The sequence below is a fragment of the Ruditapes philippinarum genome, unplaced genomic scaffold (genome assembly GCF_026571515.1).
Source record: "Ruditapes philippinarum isolate M1 unplaced genomic scaffold, ASM2657151v2 ctg808_1_1_1_1, whole genome shotgun sequence".
NCBI lineage: Eukaryota > Metazoa > Mollusca > Bivalvia > Venerida > Veneridae > Ruditapes > Ruditapes philippinarum.
The window spans coordinates 252,398-276,121 of record NW_026867265.1 but is presented as its reverse complement, the minus strand read 5'-3'; the positions used below and the strand labels follow the sequence as shown (position 1 = coordinate 276,121).

Genomic DNA, 23,724 nt, shown 5'->3' with positions numbered 1-23,724 from the left:
ACTATTTTTGTGTATGCTGATAAATACTGAATTTCTTCTCTGACGATATAAAGCGTTATTGAAAAGTTGGTATTTTGCTCACTTGGAATACCAGCATTTTCAACGTCATATCTTCTAGATTAAGAGAACATTAATTACACAAATTGACATGTAAATCTATGGTAATGAAAACTATACCTTGTTTTATATGTTACAGACCCAAAGATGAGTCAATTATTGTGGATGTAGAAAGTAACAGCCCTATAAAGGAACCTATCAGACCTATGATAGAGAAACCTACCAGTATACCAGCCTTCATGGGTATGCACAGTAGGTCCGAATCTCCTCAGGCACCATTGTTCCCCCAGGGTATTAAACGTAGGGCAGAGTCCCCACCTCCTGCTCCCCCACCAAAACTTCCCACACTGGTTAAACAGGAGAGTGCTAGTGGGGAGGACAGCAATTCATTCAAGCTGAAAATTAAGGTATTCTTAATCAACTGTTATCACAGTAAAACTTGTTTACTTTTCTATATATACCAAGTTACTTTATCTGATACAGTTACCAAGATAGTAACAAATGTTTATGTTGTACATATTTATGAGTGAAAGCCCTGTGTATACATTTTCTGTTAGAATCAATTTTGTTTTGTTTAAATATAAAATTAGGATATCATGTAGGGATATTTATGGACTGGAGTATTGAAATATACAGTCACGTGGCAGTAAAAATACAAACCAAAAATTGGTAAATTACAAAACTAAAATCTGTCTAGAATGGTTTCCATGGTATTCATAGAATTCCAGGTGATGCTGATATATGAAATGACTAAAAACTTAACTTGTCTGAGAAAATAAATGAAAACAATGCTTACGGTTATTCATTGCCTGAAAGCACTGTAACATAAGCCTAGATATTTATAATGTTAATAACATTCTATATAATATATAGATCTCTAATGCTGTATTATTTTGTTAACTATAACTATTTTTTGTATAAATAAAGGAAAAGGTGAGTAAAATGTACAATGATCCTGCATGTGAAGAGCTGTACCCAGATAAAAATGAGTATATTGCATGATTTAAACTGGGGTCAAAGGTTTCTGCTATATATTGATGTAGCTTTCATGTATATAGTGGGTATGCATCAAACCTGCATGCTTGAAGGAAGAGCTTGCTTATGGAAATCTATTTTTGTATTTATTTACAGCAGTGAAAGAATATGATATGTGTGAAAAGAAAACCTGGATTTATTTCCTTTGCATACTGTTTTTGATCAGACATTATCAGTACCTTTCATTTATTCAGCTAATGTACCTCCCTGGCCTTTTTTTTCTCTGTAAAACAAATAAATGACATAGTGCAGCACTATATTATCTTCTTGTTTCACTCAGTTATTTCCTGTATTCACATTTTGGCTTTTTAAAGCAGCATGCCTCCAGATTCATGCTAATTTTCAGGAAAAAAATATATATTTTAAAAGAGTAAAATTTTGTCAAATGAACGAAAAAGTAATTAACACATTGCAGACAGCACATTAAATCTATGAAATTGCCCAACATAGGTCAGAATATGCACAAAAAACCTAACTGTGACAGACACACAGTAAAAATGTAGTATTAAATACTTAAAACAGTAGTCATCAATTGCATAAAACATGTATATTATTTCTTGGATTCTGTTCTTTAAACTTTTTTTATCAAGTTTGATTTTCTTGAAATATATTGGCTCATCTGAAGGCATGCAGCCTTAAATGTCAAATGTCGAAGATGGATACCGGTACACATTTTTTTAACATTGACAATTCAAAGAATACAAGAGCTATCCTGCAACATTTTTTTTCATTTTGTGCTTAAACTATCCACTTTAAACTGCATTCAAGGAGTCATAATTGTAAGTCTACTGGGATCCTACATATTTACCGGCAATCAGTTTACCGGACACAATCGATTGTTGTCTAATATTGCTTTATTTTTGTTTCAAATCAAAAGCCATCCGGTCTGAATTGCACACACACTTTCAATTTCGAAGTACATGTAAATAACAACAAGACCACTCTCATGTACATATCGTTGATTCAGTTTTTTATTTAATTACATGCCCTTTTGTTTACTATTTTATTTCATACCTGGTCATGCCAGAGACATAGATAACATGTTATCTATGTCTCTGGTCATGCGGGGGAGTTATGTGTTTTGCGTATGCACGAATATTGAGGCCCTGAATGGACTATTTAAGACAGGTTTTACTATTATATCTTCTCTGCATTATCTTAGCAAGACAATCATACCATATTTTAATAATAAAAAGTATATCCAAATTTAATCCAGACAGTATTCTTTGTTGTATTTTATAGGGAAATGCAAAGTAAAAACCACATTAGGAAACAGGTCACGCCCGGTTTTTCAAACCAAGAGTGAAACTCTTTATGAAATGTAAATAAAATATATTGTCTGGATTTCACTTGCTTCACGATGACCAAAATGAAATTGTATGACAAAGAACAGAATTACAAATGAATATCAAAATTTACGTTTACTGATTTATGATGAATCAATACGATAATTGAGTTAATATTGTGAATGTCCATTACATCCCATATATAGGCCTCTTCGAAACAAGCATGGATACTGTGTCTATTTTAGTGACATCTTTGGGTTTTCCAGTATCTTAACCTTGCCATTCAATTGGAGTATTCTCCTTGTAGATTATTAAAAGATTAATTTCAATTCACGACTTCAAAATATTATGAAACACAATGTCCGGTAAATTGAGTTTTCTACACGATTTTTTTTCTATAATAATGCCCCACTTTGAAGACACATTTTATGGTCAAAATGTTAAATTTCGTGTTTGATAAGGTCAGTTTTACGTGAATTAGGAACCCAAAATCAATTGGGTAAAATTTCAGTGTTTTTCATGGTTTTTAATAAAAGTTACAGCGAAAAATCTTCATATTTTGTCCGGTAATATGTAGGACCCCAGTATGTATAAGATTCAAAACCCTAGCATTTTTTTACTGATTTAAACTGGCCAATGTTTTAGATCCATGCTAAGCAATGGTGTTTCCTTTTCACTTGATGTTACAATCTTGTTATGACAGTCAATTTTTTATACAAATTTATATACTGAACCAAAAAAGAAACTTTCGCAAAGTATGTGCCAGTTGTTCAAGGGTACCACTTAGATGTACACACTTATATACATGTAGTAGCTTGTAAAACTCGTTTTGTTTGCAAAATCGGTCAGCTAATCCCCGTTTAAAAGCCCGATATGTTTATTCAATGTAAAAATCGAGTTTCAAAAGGATTGAAAAACTGTACTAACATATCTACATTCAAACTTGGAGAAAGTTTCTTTTTTGTTTCAATATATATAGAATCATCTCTTGCACACTATTTCTCCCTGACAATTTGCTGTAAAACTTTGCTTGTCTGGACCTTGTCATACTGACCAATACCCTCTCTCTAGCTACAAGCTAGGATTAGAACATTTCTATCCTCTTGTACACATGATACATTCACATCCTTGACATCATGATCAACTGTTTTATTCTATAGAACAATTGACAAGAAAGTATCATACTTTGTTAGAATAATTTAGTATAAGTTGTTTATTATACTTACAAATATATTTTGTAATGAATATTATGATTTAATATTATGTAAATATATTAATAAGGTATTGCACCATTATTATATATGTATATCTTAACTAAAACTATGTCATATGGTTATGAAATAGCTATTAATTTCTGCATGAATATCTAAAATGTAAATAGATTACTTGTTGTGTAAGTGACCCTAATTCAGTAATTGTGTTACCTCATACTGTATGGTTAGGTTATTTATTTTTCTGTCATAAAATTTCTTGAATTTGTTTGTATTATTATTCTATGTTGGTATTTCATAGCATGACATAGTGTATGTGTTATAACCAGAGGCTTGTATGAAAAAGGAGAAACAAAGGAAGGTTTGAGAAACCATTCACCCTTAAACCGCTGAATTTATGTGATTGGTTTACCTGTAATCGGTTTACCCTGCATTTGATTTAGAACAGTCTTTTCAAAGTTTTAAATCTTGTCAAATATTATAAGATAAGACCTTGAGTATACATGTAATGATACTTCATTATAATTAATGATAATAAGTAATATGATATAATTATGTAGTTTGTGGTAACTAGAATAAAGTATTGTGTATTGCATGATGTGATTGTGTTGATTGTAGGGTTATGCTGATTGTTATCTTTAAATATTTATAATTAATAAAAATTCAGTATCAAACAAAACATAATTATGAAATTGTTACAGTGCTGTTGTTACATAATAAAAATATAGAAGTCTTATGTTGAGGTGACAACTTTAACATAATTTAGAAATATTTCATTCTGAGATTTCTGTCTTTTCATTATTTTACCCTTTACCTAGCTGTACCAAAAATGAAGAGTTTTTGCCACCAGTATATATATGACTGTATCTTGATATCTCTAAAATTTGATAATGGACAGTCCCAAAAATAGGAGCAGGGCAAGTCCATTTAAGAAGTTCAGCAGGTTAAGGGTGAAACAAATAAAAGATGGAATATTGTTTAGTAATTTAGTAGAGATTATTACAGCATGATATATATATTGTTGTATTGTATGTATTGTTGTACAGCTTGGGAACCGTAACAGCGTGGAGGACAGGAACCAGTACATCTCACAACCATCTGTAACCATGGTAACTAACAGTGAACTACTACCACCAGTATTATACCCAGAATTCCTTAGATTTGCACGGGTACACATATACTAACATTTAATCTTATACTATAAGTGTTCAAAACTTTATAGTCCTTGTTGTTCTATATTTAAATTCCATTTCATTTTTGTGTCACAATCAATTTTATTAAGTGTTGTGAAAATTTGAAAAATAAAAATTCAGAAATACAACATTTAAGTTATATGTTAATATGTGTGACTCTTTGATTAATGATAAAAAACAAACATGAATTAGTTCAGGTGCAGATAGGTTGACAATATTTTATAAATAAATTACACTTGTAAGACTCAGATGATTTTAGAAAAAAATAAAAATCTGCCAATTCTGTCCAGTAAAGTTTTGATTACTTGTTTGTTTTCATATAAAAGATTCTTTAAGAAATTTAGATAATGAAATACTCCCTTGAATCGACAAGTCAAGGGTAGTTTTCTATTCTTGTTTAACTTCTGGAGAAGACAGGTATGTGTGGACTCCAGTATCTATGGCGCTTTGCATGATTTTTGTTGCTATAATAGATCACTTAATCACATATTCAGTATTTATTTTCTAACTGTCTGTAGCTCAGCTTTGACTTTAAACTGCATGCACATTACTCTAGTTCTATCAAGTTTATATTCTGTACAAACTCTGAAAAATAGATTTTTGTGACAATTTTATTCTACTCTCTTCAATTATGTACATTCTACAATTTTATCCTGCAGAAAATTGTATTGAAATAAATTGCCTGGTCTGTGCTTGCTTTACAAGAGCCAGTTTTCTTGTTTCATTATAGTGAAAATATTTCTTTCTTTCAAACCAGGTCTACTCTAGGTCATGATTTTAAAGCCTTAACAAATTTAATCAAAGATATGTAAGTTTTACAGATTGAATTTATAAACAAGTTGTATGGAAAGTGTATCATAAATAAGCATAGGATTAATCTCTGTTTATATATTTAGGACAGTAAATGTTAAACATTGTAGTGTAGAAATACAATAATTTAACTGAAATTATCAGAAATTTTCCATTATGAGTAACCATATTAACTGTTAAGCTCTATAGGGAGATTTTAAGGGGCCATTATATTTTTGTTCATTTACAAATGACATGTCCTCAATTATTCATAATTTTTAATGTGCTTTATAATTCATTGAGCTTTAATATACATGTAGGATATTTTATGTTGAAAAAATGTAAGGAGTTTCAAATAATGATAATAAACAATATTAGATATATTATAATGTGAATGTATATTTGAGCCGCGCCATGACATATCCAACATAATGCGTTTGCGACCAGCATGGATCCAGACCCTATAACAAGTAGTAAAACTGATAGCGAACAGCATGGATTCTGTTTAGACTGCGCGGATGCGCAGTCTGGTCTGGATCCATGCTGGTTGCAAACCCATTTTGTTGGTTTTGTCGTGACGCGGCTCATTTTATAATAGATACCAGAGGAGCCAAGCCAGACATCTAGACCAACCAAGTCGGAGATTCCAAACTTATCAGTACTGGGTGGAGACAGCCAGAGCCGGCTAAGTGAAGACTCGAACTCCTCACAGGAAGATTCCTCCTTGTCTAGACCAGTACCACTTACAGGTCTGAATTGGTTTAAATCTTGTGTTAATTTAAAAGTGATATTGATATTATTTAAAAAGCTTCACAAATGTTAAGTTCAGTGTTGCACATATAAAATCATCACAATGTTGTTACATATCATTTACTTAAGATTATTTGGCTTGCATTTATGAAAAGCTAATCAGGTGGTGGCAATTCTTGTTATTAATTGCATTTTTGTCATTGTTTTTTAGGAATCTTATTACATACATTTTTGGGGCATGTGTGGCCGAGTCATTAACTTCAAACCACTTGCTCCTTACTGCTGTTGGTTCCAATCCCAACAGAGATGAGGATTCTTTATGTGAGGAAGCTATCTAGCTTGCTTATTTAATTTTGGTGGTTTTACTCAGGTGCCCGTTTGTGCCTGAAATAATTTGTGGGGAACGGCACCTGAGGTCTTCTTCTACCAGTAAAGTTGACATATGACCTAAACTGTGTTGGTGCAACTTAAAATTAAAATATAATATATATTTCAGGAAAGACAGAGGGACCAACATCATTTCATGGTATATTTTCATCTAGCAGTAGTACTGTACCTACTGTATCAGACTCGGTTACCATAGCAACTACAGAAACTGACCCTAATAAACATCATAAACTGAAAAAGAAGAAGAAGAAAAACAAGCATAAACACAAGCACAAACATAAACATGACAGACATGAGAAGGATCGAACCCGGGACAGTAAGGACAGATTTAGTGTGACTGGGGTGTCCAGTCCCATGGTGCCATCTGTACAGTCTGTGACCTCTATGTCATCTATAGATAATACCAGAGACTCAGCACCTAGTTCCCCGGAGTTTGAAGTTATTTGAAGTGTTGCATAGTGATACTGTAACAGTCTTAATTTTAATGCAACTACTGTTCTACATAGAATAATGAACAACTGATGTCCGTAGCAGCTTGTCGAGCACAAGGCTTCTTTTCCATTCATGAATGAATACACAGGTTTAACAGTATTTAATGCTTGTGTCTATAATGAATTATGTCATCAGTAAAGAGACAGGCCTGGTTGCATTTTATGTGAGACTCTTGCCTATCAAAGTTCCTTAAATTAATGAAATGTTCTTAATTTAGAATAAGATCAGTTCATTTCGCAAATTAATTATGGTTAGGGTAAATCTACTTGAAGTAGATTCATGTATCAATTTTGAGTTTGTTGTTTGCACATTTCAAGAAGTATAATCATGAAAAGCCCATTAGGCCTTTGTGTTTAATTACAAAGCATTTGAACAATAAATCATGCACTACAAGGCAAGAAAAAGTGATGATTATATTTCAATTTTCACATGTTAATAAAAAGAATATGATATGTTGAACTACATAATAAGTAACTTTGATCAGAGATGCTATTTTTGTAATGTAATTTTACGTCACGTCAAAATATATGCAAGGCCGTGCAATACCATTTATTCTAACACGACCCGCATTTTTCCCTATTGAACATAGAAGAACCGAAAGTGTGTATTATTATGCAACAAAATCACTGTTGACGTTCTTTTTTTAGACTTGTGACGTAATCATTATATACATGTGACGTAACCATTAAAAAAGCGACGTGCTGAAAATAAGTACAGAAACAAATCAGGTGCAATTTAGCTTATTATAAGGTACGACAAGATTTATTGTTAATGTCGTGTTAGAATCGAAATAATATATCCAAATCGGTTATTTTATCGCTTGATAACATCACTGTTTGTCGTTCGGATACGCATCATTATATCACTCGGGCTACGCCCTCGTGATATACTTCCTTGCATCTGAACTCCAAACAGTGATGTTATTGAGCGATAAAATCACTGTTTGGGATATATTATTTCTTAAACGGAGTCGCCAAATCGGCACAGGTGTGTGATAAATGATGTTATTGAATAATTAATGCTTAAATTACTGGTTATTGCAACTTTATGAAACAATATTAGTGTTTGATGGAAAAAGAGGTTAAATTATCATCACAATGACATGTCATGGTCACTTATCTATGTTTGTATGTAAGACCTGATACAAAATACTACAAAATATGTGCTGTATGTTGTATGAATTAATGTATAAATTAATGTACATGATTTTAACATGGAATTAAAGAAAAATTGTCAACACATATATTTTGTTTGAATCATTTATTGAATTAATAATATTCTTTTATATATGTAACAAGTTATCATACAATTTCATGAAAAAAAAACATATATATTGTTTGGTTTTATTAACCTGTCAATTACATACTGATTACACGGTTGATGCACACAATATATTAATCTTCGGTAGATATTCGGTAAGTTCCGTGAGATGTAAGCTGTACGATGGAATTGTATCTCTAAACAAGGTGTACTCAGCGTTATAGCGCAATAGGGTAAATCACGAGCTTATAATCCAAGTGCCACACGTGTTTTAAGTTTGAGGTTGCGTTGGTCCATTTTTTTTCTTATTAATACTTTCAACATTATTGAATCTATATATGATTATTTTATGTTGTTCGTTTTTTTATTATGTTTTACTTAATTTTGTTATGTATATACTCTTTTTAAATAACATGTTTTTTAAGAATTCATGTTTAAAATTAAAACGGATTAAAATCAATAAATGTCTTTTCAATGCCGTAAAACACACTACAAATCTGTTCCATTAAAATATACTGCAAAAATAAAGAAAGAGTACTAAAACAATGGCAACAGTAAGGATCGAACCACAGACCTCTCAATTATCAGGCATTCTCTTTACCGACTGTCCTATTGTGAATTAACGAAAACCTTCACATTAAGCTGGCGTGACTTTCAATCCATGACTAATATACTCCACATTAATTCTCGTAAACTACACGGACCAAACCGAAGTGGGATCGAATATTTAAATGAGTCCTATAATGTATTCATAATTGACAGGTCAATAAAATCAGACTATAACATAAACAAAATGTATACAACACAAATGTGATTTGCCTAGAAATATTAGAATATTCTAGATTTTTTGTTTTATTTCATGGATAAATCACCTGCTAGTGGTAATTTGTTAAAAATATACTATGCTGATATTTGAGTAAAAAAAAATACTTAAGAAATTTGTTGAAAACTATGAAATTCTTACTGAATATGTCGAATTTGGATTAAAGAATGAACAAGCTATGTATGAGAAGCTGTAGGAGAAGTAAATTTGGTCTTTGCTTAATAAAACTGCCAGTATTTAATGCTGAAACTATAAGAGATATCAACATGAAACTTTGTAAGTAGATAGATCTCAATGGGTAGAAGAGCAGTGCAATAGAACAATAACTCTGCCTTGCCTAATTTTAGAGTTATTGCCCTTTGTTCATTTTAGCCTTTGAAATTTTTCCAGGACATAGCTCTGAAATCAAAAGATGTATCAACAAAAAACTTTGTAGGTAGATAGATCTCATTAAATAGAAATGCATTGCAAAAGAACTGTAACTCTGCCTTGCCTAAGTTTGGAATAATTGCACTTTGAACTTTGTCTGGGACATAACTCTGAAACTATGAGGGATATAAACATGAAACTTTATAGGTACAAATGTAGATAGATCTCATTGGGAAGAAGTGCAGTGCAAAAGAACAATAACTCTTCCTTGCCTAATTTTGGAGTTATTGCCCTTTATCTTTACACTCTAAACTTTGTCCGTGTCATATCTCTGAAACCATCAAAGGTATCAACAAGTAATTTAAGGTAAGTAAATAGATCTAATTAAATAGAAGTGTAGTGCAAAAGAACCATAACTCTGCCTTGCTTACTTTTGGAGTTATTGCCCTTTGTCATTTTAACACTTTGAACATTGTTAAGTACATTACTCTGAAAGTATAATAGATATGAACAAGACACTTTTTAGGTAGATAGATCTCATTGGGTAGAAGTACGATGCAAACAACTTTAACTCTACATTGCTTTATTTTGGAGTTATTACCCTTGTTCATTTTATCACTGAACTCTGTCGGGGACATAACTCTGACACAATAAGAGGTATGAACAAGAAAATTTGTAGGTAGATAGATCGCATTGGGTAGATGAGCAGTGAAAAAGAACTGTGACTTTGCCTTGCCTAATTTTGGAGTAATTGCCATTTGTACTTTTTTCACTTTGAACATTGTCTGGAACATAACTGTGAAAGTACAAAAGGTATCAACAAGAAATTAAGTCGGTAGATAGATCTCATTAAGTTAAGTGCAGTGCAAAAGAACATAAATTCTGCCTTGCCTAAAATTGGAATAATTGAACTTTGTCCGGGACATAACCCTGGTACTATAAAAGATATCAACATGAAACTTTGTAGGTAGATAGATCTCATTGGGTAGAAATGCTGTGGAAAAGAACCATAACTCTGCCTTGCCTAATTTTAGAGTTATTGCCATTTGTTCATTTTTACACTTTGAAATTTGTCTGGGGCATAGCTCTGAAACTATAAGTGGTATCAAAAAGAAAATAAGTCGGTAGATAGATCTCATTTAGTTGAAGTGCGGTGCTAAGATCAGTAACTCTGCCTTGCCTAACTTTTGAATATTTGATCTTTGTCTAGGACATAACTCTGAAACTATAAGAGATATTGATATGAAACTTTTTAGGTAGATAGATCTCAATGAGTAGAAGTGCAGTGCAAAAGAACCATAACTCTACCTTGCCTAATTTTAGAGTTATTGCCCTTTTTTCATTTTTTTACACTTTGAAATTTGTGCAGGACATAGCTCTGAAACCATCAAAGGTATCAACAGGAAACTTTGTAGGTAAATAGATCTCATTAAATAGAAGTGCAGTGCAAAAGTACCATAACTCTGCCTTGCTTAATTTTTGAGCTATTGCCCTTTGTTCATTTTTACACTTTGAACATTGTCAAGTACATTGCTCTGAAATTACAATAGATATGAATAAGACACTTTGAAGGTAGATAGATCTCAATGGGTAGAAGTGCATCGCAAAAGAACCATAACTCTGCCTTGCCTAATTTTGGAGTTATTGCCCTTTGTTCATTTTTTTTACACTTTTGAAATTTGCCCGGGACATAGCTCTGAAACCATAAGAGGTATCAACAAGAAGCTTTGTAGGTAGATAGATCTCATTAAATAGAAATGCATTGCAAAAGAACTGTAACTCAGACTTGCCTTAGTTTGGAATTTTTGAGCTTTGTCTGACATAACTCTGAAACTACAAAAGGTACCTATTCAGGAAGCATCACCCGTTTCAACCACTTTTCTTTAATAAATATATATATTCATATTGTGACCACCTATAGATTGTAAAATTTTAAACATAACATGTCTACTTTGTATGAAGTTAAACATGTTTATTTTATATTTACAAAGAGACTATGTAGGAATTACAATATTTTCGGATATAAAATTTGAGCATAGTATATCTTTAACAAAGGAAAGAATTTCATATAAAATAATTGGTAAAAAAACAACACTGATAGATACGTCAAGAATTCTTAGAAATCAAATAAAAAAAATGCCTTACTAACTTTTGTAGAAATAATTTGAAAATCCCACTGTATTTCCTGTTTGTATTATAAAAATAATTGTGACACTGTCTGTCTTTACAGATGTCATCTTGTATTGTGAAATTTACTTTCAAATGTCATATGAAGCTGTAGAAATCCTATTTAATTATGATCCTGTTAAATTATCAGAAATTTATGGGAAAAAGATTCCATATAATGTCATTCTAGGACTGTAAAGTCAGAGATAATTACTGTTTATGTGAATACAGATGAGAAATCCCTCGTGTAACTGCTGCAACATTTTCTGTTTTTAAATTGCTTTCAAAGTAAAATTTATAGGAGTTCTGCAATGTAATTTTGTAAGTTTACACTCCTATGTTTCAACTGAATTAATGTTAGCAGCTGAGAAAATATGAACTAATGAAACTTTTTTGCACAGTCCTATCAATTTTTGGAACACTGTCAAATATGGGTTTATATAATATTTATGCTATATGTGGTGTTTAACCAAGCATGTTAACATTCGGGTTAAGTGGATTCATCCCACGATTTCGGAATTGTCCATTGACCAGTAATGGGTTATTCCAGTTAGTAGCATCTGACAACCCTACCACGCAGCATGCAATGGGAGCGCCCGAATTTCCGGTCTGTAAACTAACGGGTGTGTTTCCGCGCCCTAGATCATCCCGTCCCTCGTGCATCTGATCAGAAATAAAATATTCTATATTAACTTTAAGCAATACGTGCAGCTGGGAAAAGTCGATTATACAAATATAAAACTGATAACAATAGTTTGTTTTATTACCAGATCTGTAAAGTTCTCTTTTATGGAGATGTAAATGAACCAAACGCCATGATCTGTATTTGATATAATGGTTAGTAAAATGTCTACTTGTTCTTTTGCCTTCCATTTAATTGACGGCCAAGTAATAACGACGATATATTCACAATTTATGACACCGCATTTGCAAAACAAGACGGCCTCACTGTGTATAAAGTTATCGGTAGTTTTATAAGTTATAGTTATAGCTAGTGAGAGTGTTTTGACTTACAACAATGGATCTGCCCATGATACTAGCGTCCCCTACCAACATCATATTCTGAACGTTAAAACTGGTGTCGATGATACCATCGTTAGTCTGACGTAGATTACCAAGGTCACCATCATGTCGAACAGTTCTATAATATAAATTGTGTATTCTGAAATTTTTGTCTTTCATGTCACATTTTCTCCGGTGTTCATCTAATAATAAATAAACTAAGAAAATTAGGTTCTCGAGCATGCGCTCCTCTCAAAAGACATCTATGCTATCATAGAATAAATGGAAAAAATACTATAGTTACAGATACTAATATTTTCCTTACCTATCCATAGAAGCTGGACCTCCGTGGACTGAAAAGGCGTCCGAGTCAAAGTGAGGACCGGCGTTGTAACAATTACGTGTCGTGTCTCCCCACTGATGCACGTGCATCGCGTGCTCGGCGTCACTCATTGTACTCTGAGGTAAACCCCACGCCTGTACCCGCATCTCAATAACTGGTGGGTTCTGAAATAGACGGCATTTAACTGATGAAATAATAAGGTAGGATAAGTATAAACTTGATAGTAAATTAATTGTTATGTCATGGTTATTTGGGGGAATAAAAACAACGCATTTGATAAAAAAATTTACAGAATGTTCAACATTAGAACCTTTTAAATTAAATCATTATGTATTTTCTATGATCGTGCACGAATTTGCATTTGATTGTTTAATGCCGCTCATGCTAAACCAAGGAAAGGCGACTGCACTTAAATTGTAGTAATAAGTACGAACATAATAAGATGATAATCACATTATTGGTGGTTATTGTATGGTAACAGAATTATACTTACAATTTGTAGATTTTGTCTGATATCTACCCTGCCCTGTACAGGGGTGTATGTGTTGTTGAAGTAACATGTGCCATATACCACACTGTCAGTTGTTACAAACGATCCAGTAGGACCTGTTGATGTTATTATACATCGCTGATTATATTAATATTTTAAGATAATAAATAATTATTATGGATAGAAAAAAGTCTATACGAATTTGTGCAATAAGTAAATTAGGACAAGTGCACAATTTGGTAACTGATTTTATAAGCATCAATCTTAATAATGATGTAAATTATTAATTAGGTATTGCATTGTATAACAGGTAGTAAACTTATTAGGTGGCATTTGCAGAAATTGACGAGAATGAACATACATTTGCGTTGGTTTTTAAAGTGTATAAAGCTAAACATCTGCTGCAAAAATCATTTGTTTAATTTTTAAAAGGAATACTTCCAAAATGCATGTGTGAAATAAATACGGTAGTAAATTAATGAATGGCGCATGTACAAAACCATTGCTAAACAGATAAAACTCTACTATATATAGCAGAAATTTCAGAATAAATTTTGTTCTGTTTTAAGTACACTACTCATGTGAGACATCTTTTGTTACAACTCTTTTGATGATCGACCGTAAGTTTATGATTTACTGCAGATAAATTTTATAAAATATGTCAGAAGATATAGCTTTATATCGTTTAAACAAAAATCTGACATTTCATAGTCGTGTATAATAATATACTGAAAATAGTATTTTTTCTATTTTTAAGAGCTTTATTTCACTTTCGGAGGAATGCGTCTATTGTTATTTTTAAGGATTCTAAAAAATAATGCGCAGAAACGACAATGAGACTTACCTGCCGGGCCCACGAGCGGTCGTAGTCCTGGGGGGACGATTGGTCCCTGCCCGTTAGTTTGATAGACAAATAATAACAATGAACACAAAATATAAATATACATGATAATAATGATAGAATATATCCAGATATTATGCTGAAAAACAAATTTGATACAATATGACACTGAAAATGAAATAAGCTTTGGGTCCGCGACAAAAATATTTGATGGTTTTTTGGGCGGGCAACTTTTTTTTCGAAGCAACGCCTTCTATTTAAGGACAACCCCCGAAGTACTTTAAGCTTTAAAATATTTAACCTCAATGACGCAATAGATGCATGACTTCCCTTTACATCATTAATGACTCGCTGTTGACAAACAAAATTTCGCCCGAGGTTAATAACAAATTAATCGATTTGCAATTTGGTAATACGTCAATTAATATGTTACCTTGAACCAGGGTTTGTACTCATGGTACTATACTTTCCTGCTTGAACCTTATCTTTTCATATGAATAAACTCTAAAACATCAAAAGAAAAGAAAGCTGGCAATCAATCTCATTACTCAAAAACATCTCCATATTGTTTCCTTCTTTTAAAATATGAAATATTCTGGAAACATAATATAACTTTCTATACACAAAGTATATCTAGATTATTGGATTGTCCTGGGCATATTTGCACACCAAACAAATACATGCATGTTTGTTTTGTTCGTTTCGTCTGCTGAGAAATCTGCCATATGAATTACGCCATCTTCCTGACAAACCAGTAAACAGCTTAAGCAATTTCAATTTTGAAGAGATGCTTTACATCTCATTAAAGAGTTGGATGAAATAGTCCGTGAAGGCTGAAAAGTTTAGAATATATTACATACATTTAAGTTCCATAGATAGTAAAATAATGAAGGTATGTAATTTACGAGATCCATTCAAAATAGAAAAACGTGAAAATGCAGTACATGGTACTACAGGTGAACGTGGACATTTTACAATAACTTAATTATAAACATAACTTTGAAAACGAGCTAATATCACTTCAAAAACGTTGTGCATGCTACAGAGAATACACGGCCATCAGCAGAAAATACATATAACTAGCGCAAAACCAGGGACTCAAAATGAAGATCTTTATTCTTCGGAGGTTTTTGTTTTGGTGTCTACGTTGGTACTTAGAAGTACGTTTAGTATTTACTTTACTGGTGAAAAGGGACAAACAGGACTTGCATCAAGCTTCCCAGCACACTACCTTTTTGTTTCCGAGGTCTCATATTCAAATAACGATTATTTAACAGTGAATTTGAATTATTTCTTCACACTACCATTCTTCTAACTTCTGTAAGTTCTAGTGGTTTTATGATTATTAAAAGATTCAAAGTAACTCCACTGAGTTTTTTTACATGACGGGATTTGAAATATCTTTTTCCGAGATTTGTGCATTTGATGTATGTCTGGACAAAAAACATAAATAATAAATTTTCATACCATTCTCTGAAAAAAGAAATTACGCTTTTCACTCAAATCGGGCAATAACCGCACAAAACAATCAATATTCAATCAAATTCTGAGTATATTTCTATATCATCCTTTACAGATTTCAATTTTAAGTGATTCACTTGATTTTTGTTCTATGCTTTTAGACTTTTTGACATCAGTGGAGATATACAGATAGCTTAGCTCCTTGGTGGAGGTCCTTCATAGTGGTTTTATTAGTTTCCATGCAAAAATGTTTACAGCATATTTTATGTCAAAAATTAAGCAATTGAAAGGCGCAATGATCAATATTATACATTTTTTGAAGATCTTTTTATCTTTATTTGTAAGAAATTTCATCACGCATTACCTTTATCATGAAATACCTCTTCCCTACCCAGAGCTAGACTTTCGAGGAATCAATGGGGTAGGGGGGGGGGGTGGCAATGGCCTAGTGGTAAAGGTGTCTGCCTCTCAACCCAAGGGTTATGGGTTCGAATCATACTCCTAATATGGCACCAGTGCTGATTAGATCTACGAAACGGACCCGAAAGTGATTAATATAAATTGCAAGATCTTGTTTCGGAATCGAGCGAAAATAAATATGTTTAAATCAAAATAGGCATAACGGTTGGCATAAACAGACGTACTGTATAGGCCTATATATATATATTACTAGTACTATAAACATTTTTTTAAAAGATTCGGCATCAAAATATCACTACCAGAGACATGTCCGAATTATTTGCTATACTAAAATTGTCATATCATCTTTCACAGATTAATTTTTGCGCATATTTTAACACTTGATTATTCCGGCTTTATATCACCTCGGACTTTAGTGCTATCACATTGCAAAAAAGGAGGGAGAAAGTTACTACTTTTTTCCATACCCCACGCATAGCCAATCTCATTCAGTTAAAATTTATGTTTGTTAGTAGTTACTTTGAAATATAAAATAGACAAAAAACGTATTATAAAAAAGTTGACTTGTCATTTCCAGTCACAAAACAGTTAAAGGGAGATAACACTTCCAAAAATACAATTTTTAGTGGTATTGTACCCATAATATTACACATTTGTGATATTTACGTCCTCGTAGAATTTTGGTAACAAATATTTTGCAGCTACTTTTTTGACAGTTGAAAGGTAACATTTCAAGATATTTTATGAAATTTTGTTTTCCATGTGTTAAACATTAATGTTTGCATTTATCGTCGTTCAGGTAGACATTTGTTTTCATGAATTGGAATGTTAATTATCAAGTGAATGGTTATCGGATACTGCAGTAGCCTGAGTAGGCCTACAATTCTCTGTCTTGTCAACATGTCAATTAGGCATTAGGACATCATAATTCCATGAATTTTTAGAAATCTAGTCTAAATTTATTTAGTGTGAACGGTTAATCTTCTGTTTCAGACAGCTGATGAGCATTAAGTATTCAAAAGCAAGGTATTATAGTCCAATATATCAGACGTTACAGGCTTGTTATATTCCCGCACTGCCACTTTCCGATCAGCTAACAGATTTTTCTATAATAACTGACAGTGAAATTATAAAAATAAAATTTCTCTTACAATTCTGCAAATATTATCATTTCAGCTAATAAATGCAACAACTTTTTAAAATTTTACCTGAATTATTATTATGAATCGAGGACAAATCATTACTGACCCATTTTCCTGTTCTTCAAAATTTCACAACCACTTTTCAATCAGTTAACAAAATATAAACTGTACCACATAAAAATTGTCATACAATGTTAAAATATAACCAGTTATGTATTTTGAAGAAATTTTAACAAACTCAACCTAAGATAAATGGTAATAAACAATTTTAGCCTACTGGTCAGAGAGATAACTCCGACGCATAGATAACCCCGACACTTGATAAATATAATTGTTTTGGCTTTGTTTTTCAACAAATAAGCACATGCTCACCTAACAGTATAGGAACAGGACAGAATGTGATGATTTGTTATAATTTGGTAGACTTTTTAATGTTTTTCAAATAACCTAAACTTTTTGTAGGCAAAAACTGCTTCAAAACGTTCTTTTTACTAAATTACAGTAAGGTAGTTAGAAATGTATTGACCACAGGCCACTGACTTGGGAAAGATTTTTGAAAAATTGTTTAAATATTTACAAAAAATAGATAAACCATATAAGATGTAAAAATAAATTTTTGATGCTGATTTTCCAGTCATTTTTTACTTAAAAATTTAAATGTCGACTTTATCTACTGTTGTGGGGTAAAAAGACCATGTTTTGTATACCTCATTCAAGACCTTAAAGAAGTACCAGATTTCATTTTCATACATAGTTTTTGTGGTGTAATGTAAAGTCTTTGAACTGAACTTTGTTTAGGTGGTTCAATATTTAAAATATACTGGAAGATAATTAAAATATTGCAAAAAATATGTGATTTAGTGTCGGAGTTATCTCTCCAACCAGTATTTATAATGACATTTTTCAATCTTGATATCTTTTTGCAGTAGTAAAGCTGTCACAATTGGGGTATGGATGTACATCTCAATGTGCATAACAGAAAAAGCATGTTCTTGTGAAATTTTTAGGATCTTAGGGTCTATATGACCCCATTCTAGTGACAGCTTTCTGAAAAGTTATCAGAGAGAATGTTATCTTTGGTTTAGTGACTGTTAGTTTACTGACATATAACCTTCCAATTAAGAATTGTAAGGTAAAATATGTACATATTAAAATTATAGCTTTTGAAGTGCAGTATACATTATGACTTAATGATATTGAAACAGTTGTCTAACTTAATATCCATTTTGCAGACTGACAAATAACTGAGTCTGTAAATTAATTATTTTTAGAAAATTATTGCGATTTGTAACTGGGTAAATAAAGGATTAGTGGAAAACACAAATTTTACATATTTTGAACTAAAATACTGTTATTTTCTTTTTTAACGCCATAATTGACATTGCTGCTTATAAATGTAGTCAAGGTAAATACAAGATGTGCTTACAGTTTGGTTACATGACAAATAAGGTCAAAAATAAAGAATTTCCAGGGATGATTGAAAAGTGGTTGTGATTGAAAACTGGCAGTATGTGGATAATTTTATGTCAAGCCTGACAAAGCGGCTTCATGTTTATAGGACTAGGTCTATCACAGGTATTACGAGTGGCTTCAAATTTCTACTGGTCCAGCATGCTTTGCTACTCCTTCTGCAGTTTTGACTTTATTTTCAAGATAAACTTCGCCGATGCATTAGAACCTCGCCAATGCAAGAGACTGCAAAAAAATACTCATAAAGTTAAAGCAATTTGTTTACATGAATTTAACGAACCAAAACCTAAAGCAAAGCTTGTGTTTTAGGTTAAGTATAAGGCGTGCACTTTATATTTAGCATTGTCGGGCACATTCCAGTCACCCCTGTATCCAATAAACAATCTGTTCAGAGATTTATAAAGTGCGCAAATTATACATAACGTAAAACACAAAATTTGTCCCCGGTTTTCCATTGTTATATGTAAACACAATGACTTTGAGAATTCCTGGCTTTCTATTACATTGGAAAATTACCGCTCGTCTTGCCGGATGAGTATGCAACGATTTTGTACTCGTCCTGCATCGATGTCTACTAGTATTTACAAGTAGATAAGTGGAATTTTCGTTCCCTGATGGCATTAGGACTTGACCATCAAATTTAAGATTTTTTTAGACAATTCATAATTTCTGTGATATAACATAATAGTACAAGCAACTGCAGATGAAAGCCACAATATCTTTTCATCCAATCTGGCACTCAATTGCATTGTCACTTAATCTTGTTGATCATCATAAAGGGGTATTTTTTAGTCCTAGTAAAATGTGTAAATTGGAGAATAATATGCCAATTTAAAGAAGATTTGATAAGTCCTTTCATATTTAATTGTCTGAAAATGACTAAGTGACAAACACCAACAACTGAGAATGCAACATAGCCATACCCATACATCTATTCAATATTTAATATGCAAGTACAAAGCAGAGGTGATTATATAAGTGACAGCTTTCTTTTTTAGCTCACCTGTCACAAAGTGACAGGGTGAGCTTTTGTGATCGCTTTTCGTCCGTCGTCCGTCCGTCGTCCGTCCGTAAACTTTTGCTTTAAATGACATCTCCTCATAAACCACTGAGCCAATTTCATCCAAACTTCACAGGAATGTTCCTTTGGTGGTCACCTTTAAAAATTGTTCAAAGAATTTAATTCCATGCAGAACTCTGGTTGCCATGGCAATGGAAAGAAAAATCTTTAAATATCTTCTTTTAAACAACCCTAAGAGCTAGAGCTTAGATATTTGGCATGAAACATCTTCTAATGAGTGTCTACCAAGTTTGTTCAAATAAAAGCCCTGGGGTCAAAATTGGCCCCACCCAAGGGGGTCATTGATTTTCCCTATATGCATATAGTAAAAACTTAAAAAATCTTCTTTTAAAGAACCCAAAGAGCTAGAGCTAAGATATTTAGCATGAAACATCTTCTAGTGAGTGTCTACCAAGTTTGTTCAAATAAAAGCCCTGGGGTCAAAATTGGCCCTGTCCCAGGGGGTCATAGATTTTCCCTATATGCATATAGTAAAAACTTAAAAAATCTTCTTTTAAAGAACCCAAAGAGCTAGAGCTAAGATAGTTGGCATGAAACATCTTCTAGTGAGTGTCTACCAAGTTTGTTCAAATAAAAGCCCTGGGGTCAAAACTGGCCCCGCCCCGGGGGTCATTGATTTGCCCTATATGCATATAGTAAAAACTTAAAAAATCTTCTTTTAAAGAACTGTAAGAGCTAGAGCTAAGATTTTTAGCATGAAACATCTTCTAATGAGTGTCTACCAAGTTTGTTCAAATAAAAGCCCTGAGGTCAAAATTAGCCCTGCCCCAGGGGGTCATAGATTTTCCCTATATGCATATAGTAAAACTTAAAAAATCTTCTTTTAAAGAACCCAAAGAGCTAGAGCTAAGATATTTGGCATGAAACATCTTCTAGTGAGTGTCTACCAAGTTTGTTCAAATAAAAGCCCTGGGGTCAAAATTGGCACCGCCCTGGGGGGTCATTGATTTTCCCTATAATGCATATAGTAAAAACTTAAAAAATCTTCTTTTAAAGAACCGTAAGAGCTAAGGCTTAGATATTTGGCATGAAACATCTTCTAGTTAATGTCTACCAAGTTTGTTCAAATAAAAGCCCTGGGGTCAAAATTGGCCCCGCCCCAGGGGGTCATTGATTTTCCCTATATGCATATAGTAAAAACTTAAAAAATCTTCTTTTAAAGAACCCAAAGAGCTAGAGCTAAGATATTTAGCATGAAACATCTTCTAATGGGTGTCTACCAAGTATGTTCAAATAAAAGCCCTGGGGTCAAAACTGGCCCTGCCCCGGGGTCATTGATTTACCTTATATGTGTATAGCAAAAACTTAAAAATCTTCTTTGAAAAAACCCAAATAGCTAGAGTTTAGATATTAAGCATGAAACATCTTTAAGTAAATATCTACAAAGTTTGTTCAAATAAAAGCCCGGGGGTTAAAACTGGCCCTGCCCCAGGGGTGTCATTGTTTTTAACTATATGTGTATAGTAAAAACTTAAAAAATCTTCTTTTAAAAAACCCAATGAGCTAGAACTTAGATGTTTAGCATGAAACATCTTCTTATGGGTGTCTACCAAGTCTGTTCAAATAAACAAATTAAGCCCTTGGGTAAAAATTGGCCCGGGGGGGGGGGCTATATACAGGTGAGCGACCTCAGGGCCAGCATGGCCCTCTTGTTTCCAGTAACTCATGACCTTTTTCACCAAGCTTGTCTTAAAGCTGCTGTTAAGTTATGGTTCTGGTGAACGACTTGCACTGTGGTTTTTAAGAGGAAAATAGCTTTTAAGCAAGAGTAAACAACCTGTATTTTGCTGTATTTGCTCTGAAAAAGCAAAAATTGGCATTCGATTAATGATATTATAACATTGAACTTGTATAATATCAAATCACTGACCTACAAATCTGACTCAAGTTAAACCACAGTATGACTATATGATGACTTAGTCAAAAGATGATTTAGTCTATAAAACATCTAAGGAATACGTTTGGATACATCTATTACACTCTCCACCCTGTAGAAATCAATATTTTTAGGAGGGATGGGAACAAACCCCCAATCACCTACAGGTTTTTATGCCCCCACAAAGTGGGAGCATATAGCGTTGCACTTGTCCATCCGTCCGTACGTCTGTCCGTCCGTACGTCCCGAAATCTTGTGAACGCAACTCCTCTTAAACCGGATGGCAGATTTTGCTTAAACTTTCAGGGATGAACAACCTTAATGTGTAGATGGTAGTAAAGGAAGGAATTTTTGATGCGACCAAATTTAACAGAATTATGGCCCTTTGTTGATTTTTTCACTATATACTATGTAGAAATTTTGTGAATGCAACTCCTCTTAAACCGGATGGCAGATTTTGCTTAAACTTCCAAGGATGAACAACCTTAATGTGTAGATGGTATTTTTGCTGCATCCAAATTTAACAGAATTATGGCCCTTTCTTGATTTTAAGTTTTCAACTTGTGGCACATGTAGTCCAAAAAATATTTGACCTAGAGTCATTAGATTGACAGAACAGTGGCGTGTGGGGGCATCCGTGTCCTATGGACACATTTCTAGTTTTTCAGGATTTTGGAAACATGACCCATACCCATGGAATTGCTAATTTCAGTAATGTTTTGTTAAAAATTTGGAAAAATACATGACTTATATTTTGCAGTGATAAAATGAATGCAAAGAATCACTGTCATAGGATGGGATCTTCAAACATTTAAGCACCAAAACAGTGAAGAAGCCCTTATTTTCAAAATTTTTAAAATTTGTTATTCCATATTTTTATTTTGTAACTTTCAATTGGAAATTCTTTCCTGTGGATTGGGAAAATAATATACTATTTTCAATTGGGAATATGACCGAATATCGGCTATAAAATAAGGCAAAAAATCCCTGCTCCTATATGGTATCTGAGGGTGATTTCCACAGTTGACACAAGTAATAAATAAACTGAGGCCACTGTTTATTTCTCAGATTTTTTCAGAAAAAGTTAGGATTGGAGGAAGGAATATATATATAGGGGCAAATATTTTCTATGGAACTGCATATAATGTCACTTTAATGTGTTAATTGCAGTCATTATCATATATCAATACAATTATGTTGGGAGTGACAGTGTATTAAAGATATGCCCATAGGGAAGGATTGAATTTATTTTAGAAAGTTTTACCAAACCTTTTCATATTTTAAAACAAAAGACTGACTTTAAAAGACAGGTTTTTCTGTAAGTGGGACATTATAACCCAGGTTTATCTGGTATTCTGTGGTGTTCATAGTTTGCAGTGCTTAATGTTACGAAACAAGAAGGAAAACAGACAATGAACTTAAGTTAAAAAAAAATTGTCAGCTGTAATGTTTAAAGTTTTTCCTGCTGTATGACACAAAGAAACAGTAAACAGATTTAATGTGCCAGATGTAGACCATAGGTCGGCCATTTTGAAAACATGTCATGAGTCATTTAACTCTAATTTTTCATGTTTCAGTTAAAAATACTATATGTAATATTGTTCTTTTTTAAATATTCAAAGTAACAACTTTACCTAGCAGGGATTTTTTTTGGCTTATTTTATAGCCAATATTCAGAGATATTCCCAATTGAAAACAGTATATTATTTTCCCAATCCAAAGGAAAAACTTTCCAATTTAAAGTTACAAAATATAGATATTGAAGTCTTTGAAAGTAAGG

General features: G+C 32.7%; 3 protein-coding genes across 4 annotated transcripts in view; 2 read left to right on the top strand and 1 right to left on the bottom strand.

Moving 5' to 3' along the window:
- Positions 1–7,747, top strand: part of LOC132735452 (transcription initiation factor TFIID subunit 2-like) — a 37,777-nt gene extending 30,030 nt beyond the window's left edge. The window contains exons 28-31 of the mRNA XM_060722403.1: positions 197–464; positions 4,636–4,758; positions 6,170–6,320; positions 6,818–7,747. Coding sequence (XP_060578386.1) covers positions 197–464; positions 4,636–4,758; positions 6,170–6,320; positions 6,818–7,155 — 880 coding nt within the window. The 3' untranslated portion in view covers positions 7,156–7,747. The remainder of the gene's footprint in view (positions 1–196; positions 465–4,635; positions 4,759–6,169; positions 6,321–6,817) is intronic.
- A 4,128-nt stretch (positions 7,748–11,875) lies between these two features.
- Positions 11,876–14,704, bottom strand: LOC132735455 (superoxide dismutase [Cu-Zn]-like). The gene is made up of 5 exons (XM_060722411.1): positions 14,498–14,704; positions 13,657–13,769; positions 13,146–13,327; positions 12,833–12,959; positions 11,876–12,481 (listed from the first exon to the last, which is right to left on the bottom strand). The coding sequence occupies exons 1-5, from the start codon at positions 14,598–14,600 to the stop codon at positions 12,284–12,286; spliced, it is 723 nt and encodes a 240-aa protein (XP_060578394.1). The 5' UTR covers positions 14,601–14,704; the 3' UTR covers positions 11,876–12,283.
- Positions 14,705–16,997: 2,293 nt separating this feature from the next.
- Positions 16,998–23,724, top strand: part of LOC132735453 (choline transporter-like protein 1) — an 80,241-nt gene continuing 73,514 nt past the window's right edge. Inside the window, exon 1 of one of the 2 annotated variants that reach the window (XM_060722408.1) lies at positions 16,998–17,098. The gene's annotated coding sequence lies outside the window, so the exon portion shown is untranslated. The remainder of the gene's footprint in view (positions 17,099–23,724) is intronic. The other variant, XM_060722404.1, reaches the window with a different exon arrangement.